This window comes from Apis mellifera, linkage group LG1 (assembly GCF_003254395.2).
Source record: "Apis mellifera strain DH4 linkage group LG1, Amel_HAv3.1, whole genome shotgun sequence".
Taxonomy (NCBI): Eukaryota; Metazoa; Arthropoda; class Insecta; order Hymenoptera; family Apidae; genus Apis; species Apis mellifera.
In genome coordinates, this window is record NC_037638.1 from 19296951 (window position 1) to 19313361 (window position 16411).

A 16411-nucleotide genomic window follows, 5' to 3' on the forward strand; every position below is an offset into this window, starting at 1 on the left:
GACAGCTGATAACCAACTTGACCCGAATATGTAAATACATACGGGGTATATTTGCGACGATTAGCCTGGCAATTTTTATAACTCTTTGAATTTTCATTTATTCCAACAGGTTGTGTTCCAACATCACCGTTATTCTATACCGTGCGATCCTTAATTTATGTATGAAATTACCCGGGCAAAACTCACCTTCATTTTCTCTCACACGCGCCATTCATTTTATATCGTATTATTTGTTGTTTCGAACTTTCCCTCCTCCCTGAATGAAATATAAACGCTCAACTAACAAGGTAAATCGTAACTAATAAATTTGCGTCACGGGTAACAACAAGTTCAACAAGGAAGCGCAAATAACGGGACGTAATCGTACGAAGACGACTGGGAAACAAGATATTAATTTAAAATTCAAAAAGAGATCTGGATCTCGAAAAGGAAGAGAGAGAGAGAGAGAGAGGAGGATCCAACGTTTGTCGTGAATATCTTGAAACTATTTCGGATGGGGCCAAGACGTAACGAGTGGGCCAGTGTGTGTATACGTCTATGTGTGCGTGTGTGTATGCTTTGCCGCCAGGTAAACTGACGACCCTAATGAACGTGCGAAAGAGTGCAACCTCAAAACGCAAGTGCATGTCCTCCAGCGCAAGGTGTAACGTCCGTTTAAGTGGGCCTGAGTCCGCGCTATCTTCCGCTCTGCCCCCTTCCAATCCCCTTTTAATCTCCGTTTAATTCTTTCGGCATCGTGAAATGTCAAATCCTCGAGAAATTTTCATTCATCCTGCTTTCTCTTTCTCTAGAAAAAAAAAAAAAAATAGGAAATACGATCGAATTCCAATTAGAGAAGATGGAAAGAAAGAAAGTTTTAAAAAGTTGAATTCGGTCATCGAAGAAGGAAATGTACAAACTGTATATTTTTCCTTTTTTTTTTATTATTATCCTCCCCATTTGATTTATAGGGAAAGTTTCGTCGACGAGATCATCGAAGAGTCGGATCCTCGTCCCGGTAAATAAAGTTTTGTCCATCGTTTACGTCGACCCCTTGGCCCGTTTTCAACCAAAAAATGATCGAAGCGAACAATTTCGGCTGCCATTCCAGTTAATTCCATCTTCTTAATTTCTGTTCATCCTCCCAGATCAAGAATCGAAGCCTCGATGGCGGAGCAAGCAAATGTTGTCGGATAGTACGTTGAAAGTTTGCCATCCATTCCTCCCACTCCTTCCAAGCTTTTAATCGGATTTCAAGTTTCCTCTTGAAAGAAACAACAATTCCCTTTCTCGGCCTAACGTATCGTGCTTTTATCCACTCGTGGCAATCGTAGGAAATCGACAAATGAATTAAATTTATCTAAAAATTCATTCTTATGTATCGCTTTTAATCGATAGAAACTTAAAATCTCGAAACTCACCTTCTGATGGAATGTTTATTGATTACTATTGCCGTTGATTAATTGCGAATTTGAAAAATTTCAGAAATTAAAATTTATTAAAATTCAATTTAAAAGCAATTAATTAAAAAAGAAGAAACTGTTTCGAAATTTCGCAGTTTTGGATTCGAATTTCCTGAATCAGATTTCAACCACTTCTTGTTAAATATAATAAAAATATTAGAAGAAAAGGGAAGATTGAATTCTGGAAAAATAATTTTATATGGGTGAATATTTTGTCGAGAAGAATTGATAAATAAAAATAATAAAAAAGAAGGAAAGAGGGTATAATAGATAGAGGGTAAAAAAGAAATAAGGGTAGAAGGAAAAAGAGAAATAAATTCGGAATCGTCGAGCATTGCTAATTCAAGTTTGTTTTAAACTCTCGTTCCTCTCTCTCGGTTTTTTAAGGAACTCTTCACAATCCTGTTTTAGCAATCCTTGTTCTTTCTCTGTATAAATATCTCGGGAAAAAACGATCTTTATGACACCATTCACGATTAAAATTCTTTTCTTTGCGGATAAGAAAGGAGAGATAAGAAAAGGAAAGGGAAAACGAGCCGAGATAAAATCGGTCGTGTTCGCCTATATCGAACGATTCCTCTTAAAAATTATCTTCCACGAGAGCGTGAAATTAATCCTGAAGATTGCCTCGATCAAGGAAAAAATTGTCCTTTTTATCAAGAATTCAGGAATATTTCCAATATTAAACATTTTAATCGATCATATAAAAGAACTTATCCGTTTAAAAAAATTTGTTTAAAAAGTAATTTGGATTCGTTTGGATAAAATTTGCATGTGATATTGAACAATGGGTAACAATAAATGGGGGAAATGGAAAGAATATTTCGTGGGAGATGAAATAAAAAAGGAAAAAAAAAAGTGTCGACTCACCGATGGAAATGTCGAGAGGTAATGATTTGGTTTATCGCGTGGATTATTCTTCATAAAAGAGATGAGTTCTGCTATTATCTTCAATTTTCAGTATCTGCTCGTCTAAAAAAATACACAAAATGAAAAAAAAATATATGAAACAAAGGAAACAGAAGAAATAAAAAGAAATATCGAACAAAAGCATTAAACTCGCTTTTGTGAAACTTCTTGACAATAATTCCAGTATTCTTCGCTTTTAATCTCGGAATACGGTTCAAGTGAATTACCTATTGCCTAATAAGAACAATTTCCCGAAGGCTAATCTCCAAATATAAAATTTTTACTTGTTTATTAGTTTATATATATTGAATGCCTCTCGTTATTCCTCGTATGTTTTTTTTCTTTTTAAATTCTTGTGAACAGAGATTAATTGATATCATCCAAGATCTAAATCTAATTTGTGTTTCCCTTCCCTTGAATGTATTCATCTATTAAAATTGAAATAATCCATATTGACAGATAAAAATTGAATGAATAAATATGAAATTCTGTTCTCACATTCGTGGCTTGGATTTTTTCTCTGACATCTTTCATGCCACTTGACACTTATTTCTATCATTTCTATCAGTTAGTTTTTCTTAAATCTTGTTATTTTTCTCCTCTTTTTTCTCCTATAAAAAAATTCGTACGAGATGAAGAAGAATAAATAATGGATACCATTGAAATTATTTTCATTAGAATAATCTTTATTATTTGAAATGTTTCTTAAACATTTTTCACGTTCTCACCAGCATTGTTACTAATTAAATTAAGTATCTTTTGTACCAATTTCTCTTTTTTTAAAGATTGCCCATAGATCCTTCAAATGATAAGACACCCTCTTTTCGTTCAATTCCACTCTTTCTAACAAATTCTTCAGAAACTGCATGCAAGATTGTCTCTCATTCTTTACTATTTCCTGCTTCGAATTCTGTTCTTGAAATACAGAAATATTAGTTGGCATGATTTTGAAATATCTATGCTTCGTAAGAATCAAAAAGATTTTTATATAATTTGAATGATAATTCGAATGTTCTATTTAATATTTTATAAAAAGTATACGTATCCATTGTCAAAATGATTACACGTGCATAAATTATGATATTTAGAGATATGCGATCCTCTATGAAATTATAATGCATCGATAAAATGAAAAAAATTAAAACCGATCATTGATTGATTAATAAGCAAAATCGTTCAATATTCTAGATTCTAAAGTCACGAGGAGTCAGCGAATAGAAGAAAAATGAAATTGAAGAAATCGATGAACGAGGAAAAACAGAAACACAATATTTTACATGCCAAAAGCTTGTAAATAAAAAGAGTTTCTTCAATTCTGGCAAAATGAAATTTTACGGATTTGTATACAATGAATGAGCATGGGCATCCAAATTTCTAATGTAAATTTAGTCTTCCTAAATTTGTGAAACCTTGATGCTCTTGAAATACACGGAATTTACGGAGGATGTCATTTAAAACGTGGGAAGAAAGATAGAAGAAAATAATCAGTACAATTTGTGATAATATAAGATTGAAAATTAACAATGAAAAAAAAGTATCTTTCTCAGAAAAAGAATTTGTTCACAAGATTGAAAAAACAAAAAGAACGTAATAAATGCTAAAAAATATTGAAACATGATTCCTTTTAATCAACAAGTCCAAAACTTAAATGATTAAAAAATTTTAATCGACGAGGAAACATTATATATCAGTCTTATGTGAATAAAATACCTTTTAACGATGAAGATTGACAAATAAATCAATAAGATAGTAAATGAATAGGAGAAATAAGCATTTTTTTTAAAATTCATGATACAACACGGTCGATGAATACATGTTTAACTAGCAATTTTTACATATATTTGAAAAATATGTATATTGTAAATATTTATTAACTTTCTTTATACTTATTAGAGGATAACTTAGAATTAATAATGAAAGATAAAAACCGAGCTTCAAATTTTAATTAAAACTTGATGAAAATTCTAACAGAAATTATAGTGTAGTACAAATATATAAAGCATGCTTAAAGAAATAATATAAAACTAAGAAAACAATAAGCAATGATAAGAAGAAAAGAAGAGAGTGTCAAAAATGATAAACAGGTATTCGAAAAATTTGACCAGTTTGAATTCAGCGACGATGACAGAAATCATGTCATTATTATTTCAGACAGCATTTGATCCATATCCCAGATCTTACACGTAACATCGACGTCTCTGTGTGTGTTCCTATTAATAACATTATACAATTATGTACGTACGAATGTATAAAATTCTTTTGTTTGTTCATTTTATGACTAATACGGGAATGTACGATCCGTTGTTTGTTGCTAAGCGTCCTCGGAACGCTAAATAGATCATTGAAATATCGTTACGACGATTTTCTTATAAATATGACAGTGCAAAATCTATCGAGAACGAACTCGTCGAGATCGAACGACCTAACCTAAATGATTTGTTTCTTCCTGTCTTCTTTTCAATTTCTTTATATGCAATGCTAAAGGAACATGAACTCGTCGAATTCGTACTCGACCATAAGTAATTTCAATCATTACTTATGGGAATGTTCCTCGTTATATTTCTGATTAACAAATAAAATAAAATAAACAAACGAATTTGTTCATATAATGGATCGCATTGTCGATCAGTCCGTTAACTTTCTCAATCTTTTCTTTTTTTTTTTTTTTTTGTTGTCTGACGATCCTTACTTACAAATGTTTCAATCGCCGAAAGATGTACAGTTACATTAAATCGTGAAATAATTACACACGGTATGGCACACCTACACCTGTGTGAATTCGTCGCTATTCGAACGGATTTCGAATCGGACTACATTCCGCACTAATAGACGAAGAAGGTTTTGCACGCTGGAAAATCAATTAATGCTAACATGCTAATCATGAAACAATATTCTTCATTTCAACAAAGATCGCATTTGTTACGTTAAGCGTCATGGAACAATCCTTTTACCTTTCCATAGTTACTATTATACATTATTAAAAACAAGTAACTACATCACAGTTCTAATGGCTCAGTCATTTGATGTATTGATGCGTCGTATTATCGAATTTCATTTCATCTTCAGAACAGTAACAGCGATCGTCAGAACTCTTTATCCATGCAGATACATCATAAAAATCATTATATGTATAATAATTTAAAATGATGGTTTTTTTAAAAAAAGAAAAAGATTGTAGTTCGGAGTAACGCAGCAGGTACAAGAGCAAAATGGTTGAATAGTTTGACGATCGGTTACACGTCCAATGAGTATTCTAATATTCTAAAATTAAGAAATAAAATAAAATGTTTATAAATACCTTTTATAAATACAGACGAAAGCTGATACACAAAATACAATACGCGATTAAAAACACGGACCTTCGTCTATTATTCAATTATTTTTCAAATACATTATGCATCGCATAAAAAAAGATAAAAGCGATTTGTGTAAACTCACGGTCATGGCGACCACTGAATAATCTCGAAAGTATCGATAATCGATTTTCACGATTCTCATTATAAACTTTTCATAGCTTACAATCTTATAATCTTATGTACACGTTCGCTTTATGAAACTTGGAAAAATGTTTGTGAGAATCTAAGTATTGTTCTTAGCATTTAGTATTTCCATCAGATCTGTTATAATCCGAAAATCTTCAAGATTTACCTTAATAATTAGAACCATATCAATATCCTTACAATCTTCTTGACATAAACGCTTATTCACTGCACATCTTGAAAAAATTGCAAATACATGTAACGCTTTTCAATTTCTTCATTTTTTTTTTTTCTTTTTTGCTCGTTTTTCTTTTTCATTCAGACGGAATGGATATATTATGCACTGTATCACCGACGAACTTAAATAATTCTATTAAATCAAATTAAGAATGGATATATTGTGCACTGTATCACTGTAATAAGTTTAATCAAATTATTAAATCAAATTAAGTATTCTGAAATACTGATTTGAAAAAAAATTCATCAATATACAGAAATATATTAGATGCAAATTAAAGATATTTTCTGATAGACTAAAAACAAATATTAATCAAGAAAAAATTAATTGCAGAGATATTTCAAATTTTTTGATATCGTTGCTATATAAAAATCACATGAATTAGAGAAATTGTATACCTCATACATTTTATGATATCTTTAACACGCTTTAGAATACAAATATTCTTTTAAGAGATTGCGCCATTGTCTCGCTTTTTATCTTTCCCTCTTATTTTTTTATCTCTCTCTCTCTTTCTCTCATACATTCATTCTCAGACATACATTACATACAATAAAAAAATTTTTATCTATAGAAAAATGTAAGAACAAAATGAAAAATAAAAAAAAAAATCAGATAAAAAAAGCAACATCGAGTTCACTACTATAATCGCTATTATCAAATATTAAGACTTACCTCTAATTACATATTAATAAATACATCGCTCTGAATACATCCAACATGATACATGCATACTGTTATGACACATGGATTGACTTTTTATTATTCGCATTATTATCGGGCCTGCAAATAGCCATCATTAGGACCATCAATCTATCACTCTGTCAGTCACACTTTGCAATGGAACGAGTATGTAAACTTAAATTAATTTGTTCGTCTTTTTCGAGTCATGAAAATTATCCTAATCGTAGTAATGCACTACGATGAAGTCATGATATACAAATATAGCAAGATAAATCATTATTCATGATCGTAAGGACTAAACGTTATAGAAATAATCCGTATCGTATTAATACGAAATTATTTCTTATTATTCGTACAAGCTCTAATTGTACGATTCGAAATAATGTAATCTTTCACTACACCATTACGATAGCTTCTTCACCACAAAATAAGAAAGGATATTGATCTATCATTGTTTGAACAACGTCTTCCAAGTATGGTCTCATTGCTTCGAATCTGCCAAGATCGTTAAATTCTATTGGTAATAAAGTAGGCCACCAGCAGATTGCCAAATTTTTACTATCCATACTGTTCAGCTTACAATTTTCAGCCACTCTAAAAATATATAAATATTCTAATTAATAGTTTCTAATAATTAATAATTATACAACTATTTAAACTGTAAATAGACTTACTTTACAAAATGATGAAAAATAAATTTAAGTACATCAAAATTAACTGGCTTCAATTTGTTAAGCATCAAACGTAATGCTAATAATCTGCAGCTTCGATCTATAATAAATCCATAAATATTTATTTCAAATATATCTCAAATATATCTTAAATATAATATAAAATATAATATAAAAATCCATAAAAAATCTTTTATCATTTCATTTATTTATTGAAACTTATATAATGATGTTTACCTTCCATATTCATACATGTTGCAGACATTGGTTTGCTAATACCACGAGCACCTAAGTAAAAAAAACTTATGTTAAAATGACAAGTAGTTAACAATTAATATTTTTTAAAATCATTATAATTTACCCGAGATATCCTCAAGTTCGCTCATTCGTTCTTTATCAATTAATGGTGGTAGCCTTTTTGAGAAGAAATCTTTCAAAGCAGTTGCAACAGCATTTACTGGTATATCCAACGAATGTATGTCCACATTTCCGTCTGCAATAATAAAACATGAAATAATGAAAAAAATTAATATTTAAATCTAAAATCTCAAATACTATTTACCTTCTTCAAACTTTTGAAAAAGGAGTTCAACGTGTGCTCTATTTCCAGGAACCCTATATATACCTTCAGAATCTAATCCTTCATCTTCAATAAATTGCACACATTTTTCAAGAAATAGAGGTATTCGATTTGTTTCACTTTGTGCAAAATCTTCAATTAATGGTTGTTGCATTTGACTCAGACTTAATGTTGAACTAGGACCTTTAGTTTGTTTTGTTTTTTCTTGCTTTTTTTTCTCTCTTTCCTTTTCCTTTTCCGCATGTTTTTTTAACTTTTCTTCTTTTTGACGACGCTTTTCTAACTTCTCATCTTCTTTTGCTTTTTGTTTATCCTTTTTCCTATTTAACTTATCGCCATCTTTGACCTTATTTAAAATATTAAATCGAAACAGAATATCTTTAAAAAAATTTATATAAAAATTTATCTTTACTTTTTCGTACATCCTTTTTACTTACACTGGGAGAATTAATTTCTCGTGGAGATGAAACATCTAAACTGGATTCATCTGAAATATTGTCAAAATATAAAGTTACAGTTTTGTTTGATTAAAATAATAATAATTTTATGCAATATCAAATACATAAGAAAAATTCTAAGCAAACCTTTTTTTATATTCTATCTGAATCATTTTAAAAAATAATTAAAGAAAATTTTACAGTTATTACTTAAAATATAATATTAGCAATTGATTTAAATTTTAGCAATTTTTATATTTTGGCTATTTTCTATTAAAAAATTATAAATAATATATATTTAATTTAATATATTATAAATAATATATATTTAAAATTATAAATAATATAAATTTATTTTAAATAAACCTTATTTAAGATAAGAAAAGATAAAACATATATATATAAATTATTTTTTTATTTTCTTTTTAAAACATTTTTAATATACAAAAAAAAATAGCCATGTTAAGTATAATGTTACTTACAGGAAGCACTAAACATCTCTTTATTGGAAGTTGGATGTTGTTGTGGTAATGAATTTCCAAATTTCCTTCGTGAGATAGCAGCAGTAGTATGCTTATTATGTTTGGCTCTCAATCTTGAAGTATGTTCTGGATCACTTGATTCAGAAGAATTTGTTTCACTGGATTCTACATTTAAAAAAGATACTACATTAAAAAAGAATTGTATATATATTTTTATAATAAAATATAACCATAACATAATATAAACATATACCTCTTTCTGTGGGATTTATTCGCGGTTTTATTTCTTTAACATTATAATTCAAACCAATGCTATCTCCACTTCCCATACTAGATGGTACTTTAGGTGACGCAACAAATATAGGTGTACGTTTTTTTCGTATCCTTTTATGCGATGGTGGTTTTTTATTTGCTTTACCTGAAATATCAGCAATTCTTTGTCTTTCCAAAGAACTCCATTCAGAATCAGAATCACTGTATGCTATAAAATAAAAATATAATTAATATTTATATATATTAGTAAATTATAATTAAAATTATAATTATTTTTTTAATTAGATTCTTACAAGGTTGTCCTTTTTCACGTCTATGACGTAACTTGGGCTTATTATTTCCGACAGAATCTTGTACTGAGGCATACATATAATCACCATCATAAGGATATAAACTTTGTACAACATCTTTTACTTGCGCATATTCGGAACCTAGATCTAATTCAGGAGTAGCAAGTGGAGCATGACCCATACTTATTTTAGAACCATGTTCATCTTTTTCTCCTACTGTCATTCTAGCTATAGCATCCGTCACATTTGAAAAATCTTTCAAATTTATTTTACCAGGTTGTTTTAAAGTTTGACTGTTTCCTTTTGGACGCGGCTTTGCCTGAGAAATATGTCTTCTACCTGTTGTGAAAGCTCTGTGAGAGTAACTATTAGTTACTCCATCTTGAGGCATAAATGTATCTTTCACCCATCCTATGAAATTAAAAAATAAATAAAAAAAATAGAATTGCATATAAATTCATTTTATATATATAAAATATATATAAAATTTCGTTATTACAAAACTAACCAGATAATTTGTTTGTAATATCTCCTGGTTTTAACAAATCTCTTTCTCTTTCTTCTCTATAAAAATCTACTTGGCTATAAATATCACTATCATCACTAGGTGTAGCTCTATTGTCTGCAAACTGCTCGTTTAATCCTGTATCTCCAAGATCACCATCGGGAGTTAATTGTTCATAAGATTCAGAACCACTTCTGAAAGTTACAGACATACTGCTTCACATTAGATATTTGAATTATCAGGAAATTTTTAAGATAATTATTATTAGATGATATTATTAGAGATTATTTCAGATTACTTACCCATCATCTGGTGTTTGAAGGTGATAACTTTCGTGACGTGGTGGTGGCATAGGATGTAATGCAGAATATTCCAAAGTTCCTTCACCGCTATCATTTAGATTACCTGGTTCTTCCATATTAAATGCCTGTTCAATTTCGGGTTTCTTTTCCCATACTTCTTTAAAGAATGGTGTATAGAATGCCGCTGCAATAAGAACAACATAAATATAGAAATTTCCCTAATAGATACTTCTAATTAGAATAATTAAATAAATATACATAACATACTTTTTTGTTGGCAACTAGATGCCGAAGTCATAAAATGTGCTTGCAATTTATCCGCAATTGCATTTCCCTCTGTGATAAGTAAATGACTTAAATCATTACTGAAGAAAGCATTAGCACCTCCAGTATCAGTCACAGCCATTATTTGTATTGGTAAATTTGGTATATTCATAGAAAATGCGCTACGAAAAAGTTTCAAATTAATAATAAAATAGTATTATTTTGAAATATGTATATTATATTACGTACTTAAGAGTTGCAAGTGATGCTTTTCTTTTTGTAGAATAAACGAGTATAAAACCATGTACTAATTCATCTCTAAATGCATTTGCTCCGTGAAAACTTGAAATAATAACTTCAACTCTTCGTTTCGATTCTCCTAGAAATGTTTCTAAAACAATCGATCGATCACCACTAAGAAAACAACATTGATGATTGAGTAAGGGACCAAGTACGTTTTCCACAGAGTATGGATCTCCACAGAACATACACATTATTATTCTAAAATAAAAAAATTATTAATATTATAATGATTAAAAAATTTATAACTTATTTAAAAATTATATTACCTAATATCTGGTTCTAAACATTCAATAACACTTTGGTAAATATTTAAAAAACCAGCTCTGTGATTTATAGATTGTATAAGTTGCTGTAATGCATCTTTCACAAGTAAAGTAGGAAATCTTTTATCTTGCTCCAAATCTTCTATGCAAACATCAATAAATGGACACTGCAAACTAATATAAAGATTGATCATTAATTTTTATTTAAATATGAAATAGAATTCATAAATAAAATGAAATGTAAAATTCATAAATTTTTACCTATCAGCAAGATTTTGACCCTCTTTCCTAAGTCGTATTGCTTCCATTTCATCTATTGTTGACTCTGGTACAAACATAATAACAATAGGTAATCCTTGAAATGGTAATCTATCTTCTTGTTCTAAATTCGACAATAAAGTTTTTTCTAAAGAAGAACGAATATATTCAAATGAATCCTCATTTGCATAAATACAAAATGAACCTATAAATTTAAAATATTTTCAAAATTCTTATAAAAAATTTTTATAAAATTCACTATATAATAATATTATAATAATATACCATGAGGCATGAAGTCTGAAGTAGTAAATGAATTATGTGGTAATCCAACATCACCATCGATTATTCGATATCCAAGCGTATACAACTGACAATCAATTTCTACTTCATCATCTTCTGTTTGTGCTCTTATTTCACGAGCGAATTCCTCACCAAGTCCATTGCTTCCAAGTATAACTAAATTTAATTGATTATTATCAGATGTTAATTGCCACTGACTACTGTGATTCCATGAAGAAGGTCTATAAAATTATTTTGATAATTATTTTTTATTAAAAATTAATTATTTATTATACTTTTAAATCTTACCTGTGAGCTTTTGTTCCAAGTATTCGTTCTATAAGTGCATCCATACAATTTGGATAAGCTGGACAATGTTCTCTTATAGGACAATGTACAAAACCCAAATGTTGAAATAGCATTAATTTTCTATCTTGATCTAATCTATCTAAGGCTTTATATCTGTACATCATAAAAGATTACTCAAAAATATTTATTACATATTTATTATACAATTTATATAAAAAAATTAATTATATAAAAAAATTAATTACCTAAAATCATCCACTAATGCATCTGTAATTTCTTTAATATCATCTTGTGTTATAGTACCAGATGGTGCTATACTTTTGAAATGATAGAATAAATCAGCATGTTCTAGCAATAGTTCCTGAAATATAAAAAATTAAAAAATATAATAAAACAAAAAATATTTATTACGTTTATATTATTATTATGTTAAGACATGTATATTTGTACCTGGAAATTATGTTTTGCTTTTTCAATAATTTCTTTTTGATGTTGATCATATATTTCTTGACAATCATGGTGAGAAAGAGCTTCAAAACATTCTCTACCCATAAAAAGAACTCTAACTTCAGATAAATGTTTTCCAGGTGTAACATAACCAGTTTCTTCCAATAACTGTTTAAACTGTTTTTTCCATCTAAGAAATGATAGATTTTTTATATAAATATAAATATTCGTTTATTATAATATAATTATTTTCAATATTTAAAAGATATTTATAAAGTTTTAAATAGTTAAAACATATATATAATATTACAAAAATGTTAGTACAAATAATTATATATTTTTATAAAAAAATAATATTCTAAAATATAAAGCAATAAAAAGCACAATTTACCTTTTAGGAAGTCTGCACAAAAGAAACGCCACCCAGAATAAAGCAAAGCATTAGTATATTGCACATAAATGTCTAAAATGCTGAATGACTATGTAATTTTAATAATTATGTTAGCAAAAAACTACTTCTTTCCTATTTATAAATAGCAAAAATTTAACAGATTATAATAATTATAAAATATATTAAGAAATATTTGCATATATATTTAATAATTAATTTTAAAAATATGATAATACTAACTCTAATCGCCGCTGTTCCTGTTGCAATACATTTATATGATTTTTGAAAACAGTTTCAGCTTCTGGTGTTTCTAAGACATCATAAGGAATTTTTGTTCCATTGTTTTCACCAAAATCACAATCAATCCATGGGATATCCTCAGGACATTCATAGAAATATTGATGAAAATCAGGATGTTCTTTTATATATTGTTGTACTGCAGACCATTCTCTACATAAATAAAATAAATAGAATAAGCAAAAAAATATTTTCATAAAAATATTTCAATTAAAATTAAACAAATATAATTGGAAACATACTCATTGATCAAATTTGTTATATCAGGACATATTTCATGAAGAATATCAGGTAACATATCCAAATATCCTTGGATTTTTTTTGCTACTTGTTCATCTTTCAATTTTTTAATATGTCTCCTAAATAATCTTTGAGTTGCATCAATACCAAATAATTCAACAAATGTTGAAAATTCTTTGTGTTGAGCTAATTTTTTAGATGCTTGAGACCACAATGCTCTATAATCAGTAACATGTATTCGAATCAATCTTTGTAAAGATTCTGTTGATGCATCTAATAATTCCTTTCTAGCTCTTGCCGCTTCCGCAAATGGAATAACTTTACTTCGCATTTTGGTTTTATCAATCAATTGAGCCAAAATCATAAATGCCAAATCAATATTTATATTTTCATGTGCAGATGTTTCAATTATTAATATGGAACCTTTGTATTCTTTACGCATCACTAATTTTTCAGCTTCTTTTACATATTGTTCATTAGCATCATCATTTTTGGTTGTTACCAAAACTATTGGTTTTTTAGTTTTCATTAAATTATTCAATATATTTGCTACTATTTCAACCTGTTTTTCTATAGATCTATTTGGTACAACACTTACATCAAATACACACAAAAAGCCATCAATGTTTAATTTACCATCTGGTAAAACTTTTTGTTCATATTCTTTTTCTATGCCTAATTGATTTTTGCAAATATACATAAGCTTTTCTGCACTAGTAATTTTTGTGGCTGCACATCTTTTTGCATAAGGTTCCATTTTACCACCTTTAAAAGGTTGAAAAGATGCATCATCTATAAATTCTGTATGTTCTATTACTTGAAATTGATATTCTGTTCCATCTTCTGCTGTTTTTGTAACTTCACCCCAATATAGGAAATGATCATTATTCACCACCCGACCACTAAAATCTGACTGTAAAAAATAATAATCAATTAATAAGAGGAAACATTGCAAAGCAAACAAACTATATTTAATCAAATTAATCACATGTATATTTAATAATTACCTGTGATAACACTGATATATGGTCCACATTATAATCATCGTTCAAAGAACGCATAAAACGATTACACAGACATGATTTTCCCACACCAACTTGCCCCTTATCTTTCTCTGTACCAGAAAGACCAACAATAGCAACATTGATGGTTTTGATATTATCACTTTTTCTTGCCATTTTTAAAGCTTAATTTGATTATATCATTTATATAATTAAGTGTGAAAATAAAAATCTTTTCATCAAACTTTACTCAGGACATTTTTAAGTACCACTATTAGTAGTTTCTCTTATTCATTTATTTTGTAGTTATTAAAAACCAATATTTTTCCCTTTGGTCATTGTATATCAAGTCTAGAAATTTATATGAAAATTAGCATTACCTTCCTTTGGTAACATTTTTAACAATATATTTTTTATTTTATATTTCTTCTTGCTTCACAACATTTGAATATCATGCTTCAAATTTTTGTATGACATGCAAATTTATATATAAATAATCATAAAGAAATGTCATTTGCCAAAATTTCATTTGAGCTTAATATAATTATTATTATAACTTTATAAATGATAAAATTACATCATTAGAGAAATTAATAATATAGATTTTAAGAAATTTTTGCACTTTATTTCTTTATATAAAGCACAACATTCATAATTTAGCACAAGTGTGAGCAATAATTCTTTGGAATGGCACTGTATATCTGAAAAAAAATAATATTCACAAATGAATAAAATGATAAACAACATCGTTATATTATTAAATGTTAGTTGCACTCATGTTGCATTTATATCTTTATTATGGAAATTAAATTAAATATTCATGATAATATTCACTATTCATCTAAAATTCACATTAATAAAATATATATTTAAAATCACACAAAATTATATTCATCACATATATATATATATATATATATATATATATATATATATATATATATGTACCATAAATTATATTGAGAAATACACTTCATAATAATAATAAAATAAGAGATAAATCAAATAACAAGCAGTCATTATACACAAAATTAATTTTTATACTAATTTATAATCTCCGAGAAACAGAAATAAATTATCTCCTATATTATACAGGTTATGGATTCAATGAAACGGAACGTCAAAAATCTCTTTAAAGAATTTTTTGCATTAATCTTTATATATATGATACAAAACTTGAATTTTTTTTTAATAATAAGAAGATCAAATAATTTTTCATGAATATTAATATTAAAAATAATTTCAAATAAACGTTACGATTATATTATTTTTTAATAAAATTACGAAAATATATATTTTGTAATAATGACAGAGTATTTCTCATCATAATGGAATAAATAGTTTTGTCTTACGAAAGAAACAAATTAAAGTTATATATAGACTTCATATAAAATTTACGAGACATGATTCATGCAGCAGAAACAAATTATTCGATATACAAATGACAGCTACGAATAGATCAATATGCATTGTACACAACCGCGGTCAATTTTAACACCGATGATAGTTTTGGGATTCAACAAATTTTAATAAGACATATAACCAATATGTATAATATGCTGGAGCTTATCTAAACAAAATCAGAAAACTAATCAAAATATCTTACTCGATGTAATAAAAGCTATGTTACCTGTACAGATTTTTGTTCAGCAAGCGAACTATTACACCAACCGGCCGTCCTGTATAATTTTTTCTTCAGGAACTCGATCGATTCTTCACTGCTATAGAACACGCACTCTTTCTTGATCTGTTTCACGCACACGGTGCACAGAAAGACATCTACAACTTATCTCAATGAAGGCTTAATTCCAGGTGTGTAAATAACTTCACGTCAAACACCTAGAATTGCCCCATAAAGGAGCCATTTTGGTGGGTGGGCACAAGGATTAATGTTTTCAGAATAGATAGTATATGTCGAACAAGAACAAGGCCGTATCTAGCATATTTGATTTATTTTTTAAATAAATTCTCTTTTTCTTATAAATAAATTATTAAATTATATTTATTATTTATATTTACTTAATTAAATACGATATTTATTATTAGTAATTTTTTAAATTTATA

At 28.1% G+C, this 16411-nt stretch overlaps 1 protein-coding gene across 9 annotated transcripts; it reads right to left on the minus strand.

The window, feature by feature from the left end:
- Window positions 1-899: 899 nt before the first annotated feature.
- Window positions 900-16241, minus strand: LOC551731 (rho GTPase-activating protein 190). Of its 9 annotated transcripts, none has more exons than XR_003305271.1 (29): window positions 15978-16241; window positions 14354-14698; window positions 13349-14259; window positions 13050-13259; window positions 12810-12821; window positions 12422-12608; window positions 12217-12332; window positions 11972-12124; window positions 11666-11904; window positions 11384-11585; window positions 11126-11296; window positions 10806-11057; window positions 10560-10738; window positions 10293-10476; window positions 9994-10202; window positions 9489-9896; window positions 9176-9403; window positions 8923-9087; window positions 8441-8490; window positions 7986-8349; window positions 7785-7916; window positions 7661-7711; window positions 7427-7523; window positions 5650-7346; window positions 3080-3266; window positions 2579-2962; window positions 2313-2414; window positions 1401-1623; window positions 900-1339 (listed from the first exon to the last, which is right to left on the minus strand). XR_003305271.1 is itself a non-coding variant. In XM_026442597.1 (23 exons), exons 1-23 carry the CDS (start codon window positions 14522-14524, stop codon window positions 7148-7150), a joined length of 4890 nt encoding a protein of 1629 aa, XP_026298382.1. In that variant the 5' UTR covers window positions 14525-14698; the 3' UTR covers window positions 4463-7147. The 9 variants fall into 9 exon arrangements, 1 of the variants encoding a protein (XP_026298382.1); XR_003305270.1 differs by lacking the exon at window positions 15978-16241 and having other exon boundaries at window positions 2579-2779; window positions 2850-2962; XR_003305272.1 differs by lacking the exon at window positions 15978-16241 and having other exon boundaries at window positions 14354-14864.
- Between the last annotated feature and the right edge of the window lie 170 nt (window positions 16242-16411).

Bases quoted from the DNA above. Each gene is read 5' to 3' on its own strand.
- LOC551731 (XM_026442597.1), bottom strand. From the start codon at position 14,524: ATGGCAAGAAAAAGTGATAATATCAAAACCATCAATGTTGCTATTGTT. The intron at 11,058-11,125 runs GTAATATAATTT...TTTTTATTTTAG, and splicing joins TGTTTAGAACCAGATATTAG to AATAATAATGTGTATGTTCT. The intron at 10,203-10,292 runs GTAAGTAATCTG...AATGTGAAGCAG, and splicing joins CTTCAAACACCAGATGATGG to TATGTCTGTAACTTTCAGAA.